This window comes from Arvicola amphibius, chromosome 4 (genome assembly GCF_903992535.2).
Source record: "Arvicola amphibius chromosome 4, mArvAmp1.2, whole genome shotgun sequence".
Classification (NCBI taxonomy): domain Eukaryota; kingdom Metazoa; phylum Chordata; class Mammalia; order Rodentia; family Cricetidae; genus Arvicola; species Arvicola amphibius.
Window position 1 is genome coordinate 51,319,959 of NC_052050.1, and position 16,221 is coordinate 51,336,179.

The window sequence follows — 16,221 nt, forward strand, 5'->3', positions numbered from 1 at the left end:
ACAAACTAACGTCACGTCGAGTTGCAGAGCGCCGGCAGGCGGGGCAGAGGCGGCCAAGCCAATGCGATGGCTGGGGCGGGGTCGGGTGCTCTATAAGTTGTCGATAGGCGGGCACTCCGCCCTAGATTCTAAGGATCATGTCTGCGAGTCAGGATTCTCGGTAAGAAAGGCATTTGCAAGAGGTGGTGGCTACTTACCCCGCCGCTCCCTTCGAAGGTCCCGCGGGGGGGCGGGTGGAGTTGAGAGGCCCATCGCCCCAAACCTACCAGGTTGCGGGGGAACTGAGCCGGGAGGAACTGTCCGGAGGGGGAGCAAGGGGGAAGCCATCCACGGCCGACGCTGCCACCAGCGCGGAGACGGGAAAGGGCGGAGGGCGCGAGGTTCGTCGCGAGGCCTCTGCCCGAAGGGGGGGGTGCGGTGCGCGGAGCCCGGGTACTGAAAGGCGAGACGAGGTCGCGACCTAGCGTGGGAAAGAGGAGAGGTGGCTGCGCGGCCCGGAGCCGGCTGGTCTGGTTGCCTCCCTGTGTCGGGCAGGGCGCGCGCGAGGGTTCCGGAGGATTCTGGCGGTACCACTCGGGACAGGCAGGGGTGCCTGGGTCTTCACGTCGCTCTTGGAATGTGGGTCGGGGAAGAAGAAACCGGCCGTTCAGGGTGCTGGTTTTCTTGACGGCCAGGACTGAGCTTAACCCCGAGGAGCGACCGCGTGAGGCACCAGGAGCCCACCCGGCGCCGGGCGGGCGGGTCCATTTTGCCGCACAAGCCGGGCAATTGGCAAACTGCGGATGGGCAGGTCCACTTTCCTTCGGGGGTGAGCGGCCTGAGGTATGGGAGGGCGACGCCATTTCTCTACGGGGGCGGGCGGGTTGCGGATTGTTTCATGGCGGGGGAGACGCCGCCGAGTGGCGGAGCGAATGAGCACATGGCCGCTTGAGAGGTTTCCCCTCCCCCAGTCTGCTTCGCTTGTCTGTGTTGTGCAATCTCCCCTTTAGCTAACTCGGCCGGGGCTCATTGTGCGCGAGGCCGCCACCGCCCGCGGCCTCCCACATCCGGGTACTGGGAAGGGGGGGCAGGCCGGAGGGAGTGGGGGAGGGCGCGGGCGGCATGACGTGGGGGGAAGGGGACGGCCCACCCTCGGAACTCCGAGGTGAAGGGCGGGACTTCCTGTGGCCTTGATGCCCGGGAGGAGGCGCACACGCTTTGCTCCGCCGGGCTCAGAACATGTGGGTCTGGCAGCATCTCGGCGTCTTGTGTGTGAAGGCACAGCCCGTTGATCTTCACAGGAGGTTCACTCTAAAGTGCCTCTTGACTGTCGTTTGGGAACAAATGGGAGTTGGATCGGGAATGGGCTGCTTGCTTCCGTACTCTACTCCAGCAGGAAAACAACACTAATGCTTTGAATCAACAGATCCAGAGACAATGGCCCTGACGGGATGGAGCCCGAAGGCGTCATCGAGGTGAGACTCCTCTACCCTGTCATGAATTTTCTCTCCTAATCAAATGCTTGATGTACACATCTGAAGCAAGCAGGTAGCACCTCCTTATAGTGACAGTGACCTCAGACACCTAGAATGAGTTGCCGGCTTGGGTGGAGTGGTTGTGCAGCTTTTGTGTAAAACATGTTACTGTCTTACTAAGTTTTCTTTTTTTTTCATTCTGCAGAGTAACTGGAATGAGATTGTGGATAGTTTTGATGACATGAATCTCTCAGAATCCCTCCTCCGTGGTATTTATGCCTATGGTTTTGAGAAGCCCTCTGCCATCCAGCAGCGAGCCATTCTTCCTTGTATCAAGGGTAAGAATCATTGTCAGGATAGATTTGGATTGTCCCTGGGTAGATTTTAATGGTCAGTGTCTAGCCTAGGTAGGTATACTTGATAATGTTTTTGGTGCCCTGGCGTCTGTTGTCACAATAGCGTTATGACAAGAAGTTGGAGGTCCCCACACTTTGCATCCTTGTTTCCTTACTGATACCATGAACTAGGGTCCTGAGTGCCTATGAACCCAAGCTCCTTTACCAAATGTAATTCTTGATCTGATTGTAGGTTATGATGTGATTGCTCAAGCCCAGTCTGGGACTGGGAAAACAGCTACATTTGCCATATCAATTTTGCAACAGATTGAATTAGATCTAAAGGCCACTCAGGCTTTGGTTCTGGCACCCACTCGTGAGTTGGCTCAGCAGGTAAGAGTGGTTTCTTCCTTTTTAAATGGCTGGTGTAAGAACAGCAGCAACCAAAAGGGCGGGTGCATTTTCTGTCACTGGTATCTTCTAGAGCTGTTGATTATCAACAGTTTTTTTGCTCCTGAAACTTCTTTACCCAGTTCTGTGTAATCAAGCTGTCTGGGCAGGGTCAGCTGTTCTATGAAAGAACCCCTGGCAATGGGCAAAGAGACACCTTGGTGGTGGTGTTGCTCTTATATCAGCCAGGGGCAGAGCAGATGGCAGTCCTTTGTTCATCCTAGCTTGATGCCTGGCTTGGTGGCCAAAGCTGTTTCATGCCTGGGGCACAAAATCCTGATGCTACTATTAACTATTTAAACCCGGTGATTATTTTGGAGCATCTGGGTGTTGATAGAAGCAAGAAAATAGAATTAACAGTGAGGGCCCTGTATATCCAGATCATTGTTTGTGTGCTTTGTTTGAATACGGACTGGGGTATAACTTAGTAGTGGAACATGTGCCTGGTAGAGTGAAGTCTTGTTTTGTGGCAGGGATGTAATAAACATATTGGTATGTCGTTGCATTCAGAATCCAGTCTCTGGGGTGTGATGGTAGGGTGGAGGCTGTGAGTTCCACGCCATAGGGCTGGCCTGGGTTTTTTTAGAGGGTTACATGTAGAGTAGAAAACTTACTGTGAGCCTGTGTTTAGAAATAAGGCCTGCCATTTGTAATGGCAGTGGGAGGGTGGGGGGGTAAAGATTAAATTGACAGCTGCTTTTCAGCAGGGAACGGGCAGGATAATTCAGTAAACGGCCTGTCATAGCCCAAGCTAATGTAGATGTCTCTTTTGTGTTCAGATACAAAAAGTGGTCATGGCATTAGGAGACTACATGGGTGCCTCTTGTCATGCCTGTATTGGGGGTACCAATGTGCGTGCTGAGGTGCAGAAGCTGCAGATGGAAGCCCCCCATATCATCGTAGGCACTCCTGGCCGGGTGTTTGATATGCTTAACCGGAGATACTTGTGTAAGTACTATTTTACAGTTAGTTACTGGATGGCTTTCCCAAGTTTCATTTCTTAGGATGTTAGTTTTCCTTACTTAGAATTGAGTTGCTCTGTGATGAACCCCATGCGTGTCATCTGAGCCCAGCTTCCCTGTTGCCTTAGCCCAGGTAGTGTTCTACTTCCCGGGGCTGTTGTCTCACTTAGCAGGGAGGTCTTGGGCAAAGGATCAGTCCTTGTATTCTGAGAGCGGACTGGCTGCCCTCTTACCAAGAAACTTAAATATATTTCACATTTCTTACCGTGTTTGGTATCTTTTCTGCCTTCTAGCGCCAAAATATATCAAGATGTTTGTACTGGATGAAGCAGATGAAATGTTAAGCCGTGGGTTCAAAGACCAGATCTATGATATATTCCAGAAGCTCAACAGTAACACACAGGTAAGGAAGGTGGCAGTCTTCGTGGGGTAAACGTGGCTTGGTTGTGATGTGAGGAGCACAAAACATCTTTGTGGCTGATCTATTTTCACCCCCACTAACTAGGTAGTTTTGTTGTCTGCTACAATGCCCTCTGATGTCCTTGAGGTGACCAAGAAGTTCATGAGAGACCCCATTCGGATTCTTGTCAAGAAGGAAGAGTTGACCCTGGAGGGTATCCGCCAGTTCTACATCAATGTGGAACGAGAGGTGGGGCCCGGTGCAGGAGGCGGACCTGGTAGTAAGTTGTTGGGTATAGCCCCTGACTGATGTTTCCGGATCTCCAGGAGTGGAAGCTTGACACATTGTGTGACTTGTATGAAACCCTGACTATCACCCAGGCAGTAATCTTTATCAATACCAGAAGGAAGGTGGATTGGCTCACTGAGAAGATGCATGCCCGGGATTTCACTGTTTCTGCCATGGTAAGTTTTCTCAAAACTTGTTAAATAGCTATGTGTATGTGTGTTAAGAGTAGGTTGAGCTATTTGTTACATCCTTATTTTCTAGCATGGCGACATGGACCAAAAGGAACGAGATGTGATCATGAGGGAGTTCCGGTCTGGTTCTAGCAGAGTATTAATTACCACTGACCTGTTGGTGAGTAGAGGCCAGTTTAGGGAAGGCGGGGGGAGCCAGTCCAAGGTGATTCCCTCTCCAAGGGGCTGACTAGTGCCCCTTTCAGGAACGTAGCAACTTGGAAGAAAATCTGGCATGCCTGAGGTCTGGGGAACAAGGGTTGCTTGTTGCCTTTTCCTGCCTTTGGTAGCCTACATGTACACCTAGTCAGTCTGGGTAGATTATCTTCTGACAGCTCTATCATCTTTCTTGACCTAGGCCAGAGGCATTGATGTGCAGCAGGTCTCCCTAGTCATTAATTACGACCTTCCCACAAACAGGGAAAACTACATCCACAGGTAAATGAAGATCTGAGGTACCAAAACTCATTTGCTCAAACTTGCGGGCACCCCTTTCTCACTTGCATATTTTCTCTTTAGAATTGGCCGTGGTGGTCGTTTTGGCCGTAAAGGTGTGGCCATTAACATGGTGACGGAAGAAGACAAGAGGACTCTTCGAGACATTGAGACATTCTACAACACTTCCATTGAAGAGATGCCCCTCAATGTTGCTGACCTCATTTGAGGGGCTGTCCTGCTACCTGGCCATAGCCAGGGTTCAGTCCTGGGGGGCTGAGGAACAGCTGGAGGGGGGAGGGAAGGGAGCCAAGGGATGGACATCTTGTTTTTGGTTTTTTTGCTTTTTGTTTTTTTTTTCTCTCTCTCTTTGAATAAATGTCACTTTTTGAGGCAAAAAAGAAGGAACCGTGAACATTTTAGACACCCTTTTCTTTGGGGTAGGCTCTGCCCCAGGCGCCGTCTCCTCCCTCCAAAACACTAATCATTTCCCTAACCTAGTCCTAGTCACCTGATTCTAAAAGGCTTTCTTACCCCGGCCAAGTCTCATAGTGAGTCAAGGGTCTAAAAGATGTCTGGCCTCATTTGCTGGACCAAATCTACAGGGAGAATCCCTGTGTGAAGTTGTCCGGGGAATTGTTCCCCAGGTGAGGGGAGCAGGGGAGAGAATATGGTAGCCATTTTTACATTGTTTTGTATAGTATTTATTGATTCAGGAAACAAACACAAGAATTCTGAATAAAATTACTTGGAAACTGCCTGTTTGGGCTTCTTGTTTGTTCCTCTGCCACCTGCTGCTTGTGTGGATCAGCTGTGCTAGTTCCTTACTGTATTTGCTGTGTTGCCTCCTTGCTGTGTGTGCTTACAAATAACAAATGAGGCACGCCTTAAATCCTAGCAGAGGCATGTGGATTTCTGAGTTCAAGGCCAGCCTGGTCTGCAAGAGCTAGTTCTAGGCTCCAAAAGCTACAGAGAAACCCTGTCTCAAAGCCATGACCCACTGTATAAAGTACTGACAGTATAATGCCCTGAACAGGTTAGTCACAAGTGTCATGTGATTCCAGCCTTGAGGAACTAACAATGGGGTCAAGGAGTAAGTGAAACTGAGTTCTGCATAGTCATAGCTGAGGCCCAACCCAGATATGGATGCTGATTGCCTCCTTTGGGTTGGTGGAAGGGGGCTCCTGTCCTGAAAGTATGGACCAGGTTGGCCTCTTAGACCTGCCTGCCTCTAGTGCTGGTTTTGAAGGTGGTGCACACAGGTGTGGTTAGATTTCTGACCAATGAGGAAAATGCATATCTTGCCTTGTAAATAACCAAGTAGAGCAAGTTTTGCTTAGGTAAGATCCTCTTGAGTCAACTGCCTCATTTTTCACGTGGTAACCAAGACTGTACCTCCCACTCATAAGGCCACTGCCAATCATGGCTTAGTTGTGAAAGCCAGTGACTAACATGGGAGCGGAGGTGTCTGAGTCAGTTTGGGGTGGGATTATCTTAGTTAAGGGAAGTACAACTTTCATTTCCTCTTCCAAGAGGATTGAGGAAGAAGCTAGCACAGCCCAGCTGGACTCTGAACTGTTCTACCATGAGGCTCGAAGTGCTTTGCTTGGTCTCACTGGGACTGCTTGTAGGTAAGGAGAATTGAGAGGTGGGTGGGAGGGAGCTCCTGGGCAGGAACCTCTACCTAGATGGCTAACCAATCTCGATGAAAGCCCAAGGAACAGGGAAAGACTGTCCTCACAAAAAAGCTGCTACTCTCCTGCCATCCTTCACGGTGACGCCTACAACTACAGAAAGCACAGCAAGCCATACGACCAGCCACGGGAACATTACAGTTCATCCAACAAGTAATACTACCAGTTCCAGACCCTCAACTTCCACTCACAGCCCTGCCACGACCACCAGTCATGGGAACGTCACTGTTTCTCCCACCACAAACAACGGCACTGCTACTAGTCCAGGATTCACCACCACCACCACCAGCCCTCACCCTGGACCATATCCACCCTCTCCGAGTCCTAGTCCAGGCACCACGGGGACTCTCGGAAACTACACATGGACCAATGGCTCCCAGCCCTGTGCTCAGCTCCAAGCACAAATTCAGATTCGAATCCTGTACCCAACCCAGAGTGGAGGAAAGGTAAAGCTAAGGGGCTTAAAGGGGGCAAAAGAGGCAACTCCTGTTGTCCAGAAGGAGAACAGAGGTGGGGATAAAAAACATTGCATGGCCCAGCCATGTAATTTCAGACTCACTGTTCTTTCACTTCTGTAGGCCTGGGGCATCTCTACATTGAATCCCAACAAAACCAAGGTCCAGGGTGGCTGTGTCGGTGCCTCTCCCCACCTGCTTCTCCTCTTTCCTGATGGACAGCTCACCTTGGGATTCAAAAAGGTTAGACAGCTTCCCATACCCAAGCCCCTACGCCTACCTTCTTGCTCTATGGACATGATGCAACCATCCCTGCTGCTCTGATCCTCTGTGTTCACCTCAAGGACCTGGAGCACAGTCAGAATATGGTCTACCTCAACTATATGGCAGTGGAATACAACGTGTCCTTCCCACACGCAACACGTGAGTAACCTTCCTTTCTCCACACAACACTAGCCAGTGTGGAGGGAACAGAGGACTCGGGAGTTGGGAATGGACTGGATTTGACTTTTCATCACTGACTTCTTCAGAGTGGACATTCTCAGCCCAGAACTCATCTCTTCAAGAGCTCCAAGCTCCCCTGGGCCGAAGCTTCTGTTGCCGAAATACAAGCATAGTTCTTTCTCCAACTGTTCATCTCGACCTGCTCTCCCTGAGGCTACAGGCTGCTCAGCTGCCCAACACAGGACACTTGGGGCCATGTAAGACCTTCTACCTCTCTTCCTTCCCGGGAATCTCCCAGCGCTCTTTCTACACCCTAGTCGTCTCTACAAGACTACCTATGCCCTCTTGCTTACTGCACTAAGTCATGGAGACACCACTGCAGCAATCCCTAATCATTCCCTTTTCTCCCAGGCGTCTCCTGCACCAATGACCAATCCCTCTGGCTGCCTCTCATCATTGGCCTGGTCCTCCTTGGCCTCCTTGCCTTCGTGCTCATTGCCTTCTGCATTACCCGGAGACGACAGTCCACCTACCAGCCCCTGTGAGCATTGGCTCCCACCAAGGAGCTACCTTCATCTCTTCAGTGTGCCACTGACTCTGCCAAGTTATTTTCCTTCCCTATCTTTAAGAACAAAATAGAAGATTTTGTAATGGGGGTAATTAATAAACATAAATGGTATCCTACTCCTGTTCACACAAAGAGTACAAAAACTGAATGAAATCTGTCCTTGGCTTCGCATGCCCTGTCAGTATTAAAAGCCACGAGTTTCTTGTCATGTGCCTTCTTGTGCCTTCCCATGGTTGACTCACCAGGAGACAGCTGGCAAGAAGGGATGAAAATACCAGAGTGACCAAATGCCTTCATGGGTTCTCCCTTCTGGGGCCAATGGCTCCCCGTTCCCTTAGCATAACGGATCAGACTATCCTGGCATCCTGTTCCTCACAAGCTACAGGTACAGCACAGCCAAAATAGGAGTAGGCAGCCGTGTAATTTCATTTCAAAAGGGTGAAGCCAGTGGTTACTGAGCAATGAGAGTCCTACTGTCCGTTGTGGTGAGGGCAAGATTCACCGGAAGAGCCCACTGCCAAGAACTGCGCGGCCCCCGGAAGCAGTGGGTAGAACAACTTCAGGCCCCGCAAACAAACTCTTAATGCCTGGGTACCAGAGTGCAGGGGGGTGATGCCACTTGCAGGGGAGCCCACGACCAGATCCTAAAAATGGACTTCCAGGTGACCACCCACTGCACCAAAATCAAGAAGAAGCTTTCCTGTTTTGTTTTTTAAGACAGGCTTTTTCTGTGTAGCCTCGGCAGTCCTGAGACTCTGTAGACCAAATTCTTGGTGGGCTGGTGCCCCTCACTGCTGAGAGGCGCATGTGGCAGAATGCCCATGCACCACCCTCCAATGACAAGGAGCAGGGAAACTATTTACGAGCGCCCTGCAGCCTGAGAGCCAGGCACATCCATCAGGAGAGGGCACGGAGCTGGTGTCCGGGCACTGGGTGGTGGAATGCAGTATGGGGTGACCCTAGGTGCCTTTTCCCAAACAAGGGATATTGGGGACCTTTTGCCTGCGCCCTCTGGACCATCATCCCCAGGGTTCCAGCCTACACACTGCAGAGGCTGCGTGTTGTGTCAGGGGCTGCTCTCCTGTAGCTGTCTGCTCCTCTTCTACTTCACGGTCATTTTCCAAGACCTGGACAAACTAGAGGAAGAAGCAGGGGACTAGGAGGGATGCCCGGCTCAGAATGGCCTCTCCCCGAAGCCATTCTTTCCGGAGAAATCAAGCGGGAAAAATAATAGAGCTGCAGCGCCATTTTGAAGACTCGTATTCTTTTCCTTTCCAACTTCAAATATAAAGTTAGCCGAGAGAAGACAAGATGGCGCAGTCGCAGGAGGGACGGAGAAAGGCGGAGGGATAAATCTTTCTTTCAGAACTGATAGCCTAAACAAAAGCGCAGAAGTCCTAACTGCGCAGGCGTACAACTCAGACACGCTTTAAAATTCGAACGTCAAGGCGCGCACAGGACGCCGTCCGTGGAGGAGAGCAATCTCGGGTTACCGAGGCAGGGATGGCGGTGGAAGGGGCGGTGCTGCACCGTCCCTGGGGAGAGAGGCGGCGGGCGAGCGCGCATGCGCGGCATGGGTAATGGCGGGGCGACCCAGCCTGGCGGAAGCTAGCGTTCCAACATGGCGGGCGAGGCAGAAGGACTGTTCAAACGGGTGCTGGTGCCGGTTCTTTTACCTGAGAAATGCTATGATCAACTTTTCGTCCAATGGGACTTGCTTCATGGTGAGTTTTATTCAGCCTTTAAAGTCTAGTTCGAGCAAACCCTGGCCCGTGAGTTGGTGTGAGCAATACCGGAGTCGGTCACGCGAAGCTGCGCCGGAAGGCGCTTCTGAAGAGGGCGGAAGTGTTCTGGACCCTGCCTAGGGAAGGTGCCATATTTGGGCATGAGGGGGAGTCGCCCGCAAAAATAGTTAAAATTTGTGTTTCACCGTCTGGAAAGTACGTAACCCCCACCTCCCTTTCTGGGCTGGGGATCGAATTCAGTGCGAGGCAACCACTCTGCCCACCGAGCTCTACCCCCAGCCTGGAGAACTCATATTTTATAAAATAAAATTAAAATCCCAGCCGGGCGTATAGACCTACTCCTTTTATCCCAACACTGAACGTAGACAGATAGACAGACACCCCTCCCCACCTCTCTCTTTTTGAGATGCGTTTTCGCCCGGCGCTGACTGAACTTACTGTGTAGCACAGGCTGCCCTTCCTCGGCCACCAGAGTGCTGGGAATACAGGGATGAGCTACCTCATCCCGTTACCTTCCTTTCCCTTTCTTAACAAGGCAAGGCCATGGCCGGGGGTTCCACCAGCTGTGGGAGCCTTTGGTAAGGCCCTCCATCTTTCCGCTCTGCTCGGGTCACAGATTCAGAGGACACTGTTCTAGCGCGGTTTGGCTTGCAATAGTCAGACTACTGCTGGGCCAAATTCCCTCCTGGTCAGGGATTCAATGCTAGGGAAACTGCCAGGAGCAGTGGCCCTCCCATACTTTTAATCTCAGCAGTGGCTGGAGGGTCTCTGAGTTCAAGGACAGCCTGGTCTACTAGGTGAGCTCCAAGACTGTAGCGCCTACACAGAGAAACCTCGTCTTGAGAAACCAAAATAATTGATAGATACTAGATGATAAAAGCAAGCCCTGGAGGAGCAGGCTTGGCCACTGAATAAGGAACAACCAGAAGATTCTGGAATGTATGCTGTAAAGATTTGCCTTTGGAAGGAGACCATCTGAAGAGAAAGGAAAGGGAACTCGAGTAATACCTGTGCAACTGAAAAGCAGTGGCGGTCATGCCTGGGCGGCTACGTGTCTGTGTGGAGCTGGTGACCTGAGTTCAATTCCTGGAACCTGCAGAAAGGCAGAACAGGAGAACTGGCTCCAGAGTTGTCACCTGAGCGACACACACACCTTTTGTTTCCACACACAGTGTCTATAGATACAGACCTGTGAATGTAGGGGCCTGAAGATGCCGGAGACACAAGAGATCACTGGAACTGGAGTTACAGTTGTAAGCCACCCAGCATGGGAGCAGGGACTCTGACCCCTGAAAGAGTAGTAGGTGCTCTCAACTACTAAGCCATCCCTTCAGTCCATATTTAAAATCCACCTTTGTTGTGTGCATCTACTTATGCACACCCAGGTCATCAGACTTAGCAGCAGAGCCATCTTGCTGGCACAGTATTTTTTATTTTTGTTCTATGTGCATTGGTGTTTTGCCTGTGTGTATGTGTGTGAGGGTGCCGGATCTTCTGGAATTGGAGTTTGGCAGTTGTGAACTCCGTGTGGGTACTGGGAATTGAACCTGGGTCTTCTGGAAGAGCAGCCAGTGCTTTTAACAACTGAACCATCTCTCTAGCCCTTATTTTTTTGAGATGGTTCCTACAGCGCCTTGACTGTCCTACTCACTATGTATGTTGTAGCTTTGAACTCATAGAGATCTCTCTGGGATTAAAGGCATATGCCACCACACCTGGCAATGGTTTTTAAAGACAAGAGTCTCACGATGTAACCCTGACTGGCCTTAAATTCACAGAGATTAAATGAGATTACAGGCATGCACCACAACACACTGTCCTAATGATTTTTTATTTATTATGTATAGTGTTCTGCCTGCATGTGTGCCTGCAGGCCAGGAGAAGGCACCAGATCTCATTGTAGTTGTAAGCAGTCATGTGGATCCTGGATTGAACTCAGGTCATTAATTATCTTGATGAGTGTTTGTAGGAAATAGGAGGTTGGGCAGGAGGAAAGGCGTTCAGGTAGAAGCTGCTTTGGCAGCATACCTAGTCTGGATGTAAGATGTCTGTAGCAGGAAGGCTCCCTGCCCCATCATTTCCATCATCCTCCAAACGGAGACTTACTGGTGTGGTGGCCATGCCAAGGGTGAGGGGAGAGGGAACAGCTTACGAGAGCACTTGAAACTCTCACCTGGGTTCCAGAGACCTGTTTGCTTACTTTCTTCTCTCTTCTCAGTTCCCTGCCTCAAGATTCTCCTCAGCAAAGGCCTTGGGCTGGGCATTGTGGCTGGGTCACTCCTGGGTATGTATACATAGTTCCTTCCTTCTGCTCGAGTAAAGGTGGGGTATGGAGAGGCTAATGCCAAGGGCTCGGGATAGTATGCTTCTTCCCCAGACATGCCCTTCTCTCCCCCAGTAAAGCTGCCCCAGATCTTTAAAATCTTGGGAGCCAAGAGTGCCGAAGGACTAAGTCTCCAGTCAGTGATGCTGGAGCTCACCGCGTTGACTGGAACTGTGGTCTACAGCATCACCAACAACTTCCCCTTCAGGTGAGGGTCCCACTCCTCACCCCCAAGGCCTAGTTGTTATTTATTTACTGGGGAGCGGGGAGTGCTCAAAGGATAACTTGTAGGAGCTGGTTCTCTTCTTCCAGTGTGGATCCCGGGGCTGGAACTCAGGCAAGTACCTTTGCCTGCTGAGCTCTTCTCCAGCCCTAGCGCCCACAGCTCTAGCAAGGGCTATAGCCCTCACAGAAGTGTAGTCAGTGAGCCAGGTATGGGGAAGGCGGGGGAGCACAGGCCTGGTGGATGGCTATGGAGGCTTTCCCCGCCTCTTTCCAGGCCTGCCTTTTCCCTCCCAACTCTTGACTCTGCAGCTCTTGGGGTGAAGCACTGTTCCTGACACTCCAGACAATTGCCATCTGCTTCCTGGTCATGCACTACAGAGGAGAGACCGTCAAAGGTGCTGGGGAATTGCTGGAGAGCAGGCGTGGATCTTGGGAATCTTGTTGGGGACTCAGGAGGTTCAAGAGGGCTCCTTGTCTCCCTGACCTTAGGCGTTGCTTTCCTTGCCTGCTATGCGATGCTCCTGCTGGCGCTGCTCTCCCCACTCACACCTCTGGCTGTAGTGACCCTGCTCCAAGCCTCCAATGTGCCTGCTGTGGTGGTGGGGAAGGTGGGTACTCCGAGTGAAAGGATGTGTGTGCTGTGTGGTAGAGGCAGAATGGAACCTCAGAGTGTGGACTGTTAGTCTGGGGGTAATGAAGGCATTAGTGATGGGAACACAGGAGTTCAGGTGACAGAACCAAAAGTATGAATTTCTCTAGTTGCTCCAGGCAGCCGCCAACTACCATAATGGGCACACGGGCCAGCTTTCCGCTATCACAGTGTTTATGCTGTTTGGGGGCTCTTTGGCCCGAATCTTCACTTCCGTTCAGGTGAGTGCACTTTCTGTCCTCTAGAGGGCACTAAAACATATGCCCAGCTGAGTAGTAAGCTGCTCCCTCTGGAATCTTTCTAGATCTGTGTTGTCTCTCCTAAACAGGAAACTGGAGACCCCCTCATGGCTGGAGTCTTTGTGGTCTCTTCCTTCTGCAATGGCCTCATTGCTGCTCAGGTCCTCTTCTACTGGAATGCAAAGCCTCCCCACAAACAGAAAAAGAAGCAGTAGTGCTGGGGCAGCTTCTAGAACATTCCATTCCATTCCATTTGGCCACTACCTTCAGGTCCCCCCACATGACCTGGTCTGCTGGTACAACTTAATCATCCTCATTCCACTGTAACTGCAGCCTCCTGAGCCAGGGTTCGCATTAACAGCACGCACTTGTTTCAGCAGGGGCTGAGGCTGACTTTATAAGCAGCTGTCTTACTGGAGCAATGTCGTGCCTTGTCTACTTACCTTCCTTCTAGGCGGAGGACAGAGCCTGGACAAACGTGGTTGGGAGCTTGTGGCTGCTTCCCTCGCCACCTGGCTGGGATAATCTATATGACCCCAGTTCTGGAGGTGGGGGAGGGGAGAATGACTCAGATAAGGGCCTCAGGGTGGGGTGGGGAGGCTCCTGCTGTGGCAGGTCTAGACGGAAGGGAAGGGTGTGGAGAAGACATGGGCTGCTGCTGTAATGAGAATACAATAGGTGGGACAATAAAGACTCAAAGATGGGCTTTCATTGTACAAAATCGTGTTTAGTGTAGGTTTGTGCATTCTGCTTCCTTGGAAGACTTGTAGGACTCTGAACTGGAAAGGGATGGGTCTACGGGGTTGGCCCTGGATGTCTCTGCCAGTTAAAGGTGGGTTACAGACATGGGGCACCAGCAAGGGAAGTATTGCATGGAGGGGCAGAGCCTGGGGATAAGTAGGTGGGAAAAGAGGGCATTAGCTCCCCCTGGAGCCTAGGATCACTCTGAGGAAGGGAGCACGATGAGGGGGCCTCCGGTCTACAATGGGAAGAGCTGTAGAGAGAAACACAGGGTTTGGAGGTTACACTTGTGGGTTGGAGAGACTGGGCAGTGTCCCCAACTCAGTAGGAGACTGGTCTGACCAGTTTGCAGTAGACAGGGTTAGAATTTTCAGCCAGCCATGTTGGGTACAGCAGGCATGGAACAAGACCCTAGGATGGCTTAAAGAGCAAGGTAGCTAGCTCTGTTGGGGCACGCTCAGGAGCTGTCTTGCGTGCTGCACGCTGTTTGCCTCTTGGGGCAGCAGGCCAGGAAGGAGCAACAGGATGGGCTTGGCCTCTCCTTGCCCCGGGGGCTGGGAGAAGCCAGGTCACACAAGGGCCATCAACAGTGGAGAAACGGACGTTCAGAAAGTAGAATACATTATCCTGAGATGGACAAGCCTTTGTCCTGAATTCTGAGCTCTCCCACCCAACTGCCTGGTGTGGCTTCCGCTTGGATGGACTGGCGTTCTCCCAACTTAGCCCTCTGGCTTTCATCCCCCACCCAGCTTTTAGGAAGGGGAAGTACAGAGTGGTTGTAGGAGACAATCAGGCACTCACGTGTAACTGCCAGGCAGGTAGGCTGACGAATAGTTGGGAGGCTGGTACCCAAAGCCTCTGCTCCCTTGGGTAGTTGTGTACCCGGGCCCCCAGTGCGGGCCACCACAGGCCAGGCCGCCTCCTCCCTGGCTGAAGTGGACAGACCCGGTGCCCGAGTTCTTGCTCTTGCGCCGAGGCCGGTACTTGTAGTCGGGGTAGTCGCGTAGGTGACGGGCTCGTAGCCGCTTGGCTTCCTCCACGAAGGGACGCTTCTCTTCGTCGTCCAGCAGCTTCCACTGCGCGCCCAGGCGCTTCGAGATCTCAGAGTTGTGCATCTTGGGGTTCTGCTGCGCCATCTGGCGGCGCTGTACAGAGCTCCACACCATGAAGGCGTTCATGGGCCGCTTCACCTTCTCCAGCGGAAGCCCTCCAGTCGCTCCAGGGCTCCCGGCACCCTCCTGCTCCTGAGGTCGCAAGGACAAAGAGGCTGTGGGAACCGGAGGCTCCAAGCTCCAAGTCTGGGCTTGTGAGGAGCCGGGTAGCGCCATGGGTTGAAAGTAAAGCGTCTTTGAGAGGGCGTCTTGACTGCCCTCCTCCCAGAGTGAAGACTGGACCCTGAAAGTCTGGGTACTTAAGTATCTTCCAGAGTCCTTGACTCGAACCTTTGCTCCCAGGAGTGGATTCGTCACCTCTGGAAAGCGGAATGCCGAATCCTTGTCTGTCACCACTGTCCTGAAGAGGTTGTGTTCTCTCAAGTCTAGCTACTGCCAGACCCTCTCCCTACCCTCTGCTGGGGCGGGACGGAGTCTTCCGTGGAGGCTGCAACTCGGTGAGGTTCTTGGTTTCCAAAGCTCCCACAACTGCCGAGCGAACCCAGGTGCCACAGAACTTCCCCACCTGTGTTCAGCCTCTGTGGAAGGCTCTTAAAGCCCGACTCCTCCCCCAATCCCTCCCAGAGGCTGTGCCGTCCTGACACACACAAACTCAGGTGTCCTGTTCTCTTAGCAGCCCAGACACCTCCCTTGGGGCACCACGCCCCCTCTCCACCCAAGGTCTGGACTTCATGCCTAATGGCCCCAAAACGGCTAAACTGTCAACTTTTTACCAGCAATTTAAAGCAAATTCCTTTCCTTTGTGGGATCAAGCTTGAGCATCAAATGCCCCCAGGGCCACTCCCTACTCAAAACCTTTTCCGGTGCCTGTTGCTCCTCAAATCCTGAACTGCCCCAGGGGTAAGAAACTCAAAGAAGATAGGCCAAGGCCATTTTTGTTTTCTGAGTCATCCCAGCAGGTGCCTGGGCAGATGGAGCCACTTCCAGTCCTGAGACTTCCCCACCGCCACACAATCACGCAAGTTTCATCTTTAAATCCAAACCAGGAGGAGCCAAAGGACTTGGGACCAGAGATACTCCCCCCTTTTTGGTGGTTTTGTTTTTGTTTTGTTTTTAAGACAGGGTTTCTCTGTGTAACTGTTCTGTGTCCTGGAACTTCCTTTGTAGACCAGGCTGACCTCAAACTCAGAGATTCGTCTGTCTTTGCCTCCTGAGTGCTAAGATTAAAGGTTTGTACCATCACTCCCGGGTCCTCTGAGCTATCTTTACTGCCCCGATATATACTTTTTTTTTTTAAGTCATTATTTGAGACAGGGACTGCACCATATAGCTCTGGTGTTGCATGCCTTTACTCTCAGTACTTAGGAGGCAGAGACAGGCCCAATCCATGAAGCAAGTTCCAGGACAACCAGGGCTACACAGAGAAACTCTGTCCTGAAAAACAGAGTGTACCAGGTACTCAGGAGGCAGAG

The 16,221-nt window shown here is 51.8% G+C and overlaps 4 protein-coding genes and 3 non-coding genes across 10 annotated transcripts; 6 read left to right on the top strand and 1 right to left on the bottom strand.

Moving 5' to 3' along the window:
- The first annotated feature begins 57 nt into the window (after positions 1-57).
- On the top strand, positions 58-5,314 carry Eif4a1 (eukaryotic translation initiation factor 4A1). Its single transcript, XM_038328078.1, has 11 exons — positions 58-160; positions 1,406-1,454; positions 1,660-1,792; positions 2,043-2,182; positions 3,019-3,187; positions 3,495-3,604; positions 3,707-3,850; positions 3,928-4,065; positions 4,151-4,240; positions 4,478-4,557; positions 4,639-5,314. The coding sequence occupies exons 1-11, from the start codon at positions 138-140 to the stop codon at positions 4,781-4,783; spliced, it is 1,221 nt and encodes a 406-aa protein (XP_038184006.1). The 5' UTR covers positions 58-137; the 3' UTR covers positions 4,784-5,314.
- Positions 2,370-2,513, top strand: LOC119813850. The gene has a single exon (XR_005285295.1). It is a non-coding gene; the product is annotated as a small nucleolar RNA SNORA48 (small nucleolar RNA).
- LOC119813876 lies at positions 3,275-3,415 on the top strand. Its single transcript, XR_005285319.1, has one exon. It is a non-coding gene; the product is annotated as a small nucleolar RNA SNORD10 (small nucleolar RNA).
- LOC119813832 lies at positions 4,279-4,418 on the top strand. The gene has a single exon (XR_005285278.1). It is a non-coding gene; the product is annotated as a small nucleolar RNA SNORA67 (small nucleolar RNA).
- A 75-nt stretch (positions 5,315-5,389) lies between the features above and the next one.
- Positions 5,390-7,923, top strand: Cd68 (CD68 molecule). Its single transcript, XM_038328079.1, has 6 exons — positions 5,390-6,185; positions 6,267-6,694; positions 6,827-6,946; positions 7,048-7,126; positions 7,234-7,404; positions 7,559-7,923. The coding sequence occupies exons 1-6, from the start codon at positions 6,140-6,142 to the stop codon at positions 7,690-7,692; spliced, it is 978 nt and encodes a 325-aa protein (XP_038184007.1). The 5' UTR covers positions 5,390-6,139; the 3' UTR covers positions 7,693-7,923.
- A 1,154-nt stretch (positions 7,924-9,077) lies between these two features.
- On the top strand, positions 9,078-15,949 carry Mpdu1 (mannose-P-dolichol utilization defect 1). Of its 4 annotated transcripts, XM_038328020.1 has the most exons (7): positions 9,225-9,439; positions 11,679-11,744; positions 11,859-11,991; positions 12,318-12,403; positions 12,498-12,616; positions 12,768-12,878; positions 12,986-15,920. In XM_038328020.1, exons 1-7 carry the CDS (start codon positions 9,337-9,339, stop codon positions 13,109-13,111), a joined length of 744 nt encoding a protein of 247 aa, XP_038183948.1. In that variant the 5' UTR covers positions 9,225-9,336; the 3' UTR covers positions 13,112-15,920. The 4 variants fall into 4 exon arrangements, with proteins under 4 accessions (XP_038183951.1, XP_038183948.1, XP_038183949.1 ...); XM_038328023.1 differs by lacking the exons at positions 12,318-12,403; positions 12,498-12,616 and having other exon boundaries at positions 9,078-9,439; positions 12,986-15,949; XM_038328021.1 differs by lacking the exons at positions 9,225-9,439; positions 11,679-11,744 and having other exon boundaries at positions 12,283-12,403; positions 12,986-15,931.
- Positions 13,677-15,171, bottom strand: Sox15 (SRY-box transcription factor 15). The gene is made up of 2 exons (XM_038328024.1): positions 14,439-15,171; positions 13,677-13,890 (listed from the first exon to the last, which is right to left on the bottom strand). Exons 1-2 carry the CDS (start codon positions 14,963-14,965, stop codon positions 13,734-13,736), a joined length of 684 nt encoding a protein of 227 aa, XP_038183952.1. The 5' UTR covers positions 14,966-15,171; the 3' UTR covers positions 13,677-13,733.
- Positions 15,950-16,221: the final 272 nt, after the last annotated feature.

Bases quoted from the DNA above. Each gene is read 5' to 3' on its own strand.
- Eif4a1 (XM_038328078.1), top strand. From the start codon at position 138: ATGTCTGCGAGTCAGGATTCTCG. The intron at 161-1,405 runs GTAAGAAAGGCA...TTGAATCAACAG, and splicing joins TCTGCGAGTCAGGATTCTCG to ATCCAGAGACAATGGCCCTG. The intron at 1,455-1,659 runs GTGAGACTCCTC...TTCATTCTGCAG, and splicing joins AGCCCGAAGGCGTCATCGAG to AGTAACTGGAATGAGATTGT.
- Cd68 (XM_038328079.1), top strand. From the start codon at position 6,140: ATGAGGCTCGAAGTGCTTTGCTTGGTCTCACTGGGACTGCTTGTAG. The intron at 6,186-6,266 runs GTAAGGAGAATT...TCTCGATGAAAG, and splicing joins CTCACTGGGACTGCTTGTAG to CCCAAGGAACAGGGAAAGAC. The intron at 6,695-6,826 runs GTAAAGCTAAGG...TCACTTCTGTAG, and splicing joins CAACCCAGAGTGGAGGAAAG to GCCTGGGGCATCTCTACATT.
- Mpdu1 (XM_038328020.1), top strand. From the start codon at position 9,337: ATGGCGGGCGAGGCAGAAGGACTGTTCAAACGGGTGCTGGTGCCGGTT. The intron at 11,745-11,858 runs GTATGTATACAT...TCTCTCCCCCAG, and splicing joins TGTGGCTGGGTCACTCCTGG to TAAAGCTGCCCCAGATCTTT. The intron at 12,879-12,985 runs GTGAGTGCACTT...TCTCCTAAACAG, and splicing joins GAATCTTCACTTCCGTTCAG to GAAACTGGAGACCCCCTCAT.
- Sox15 (XM_038328024.1), bottom strand. From the start codon at position 14,965: ATGGCGCTACCCGGCTCCTCACAAGCCCAGACTTGGAGCTTGGAGCCT. The intron at 13,891-14,438 runs GTGAGTGCCTGA...TTCTCTCTACAG, and splicing joins TACCTGCCTGGCAGTTACAC to CTCTTCCCATTGTAGACCGG.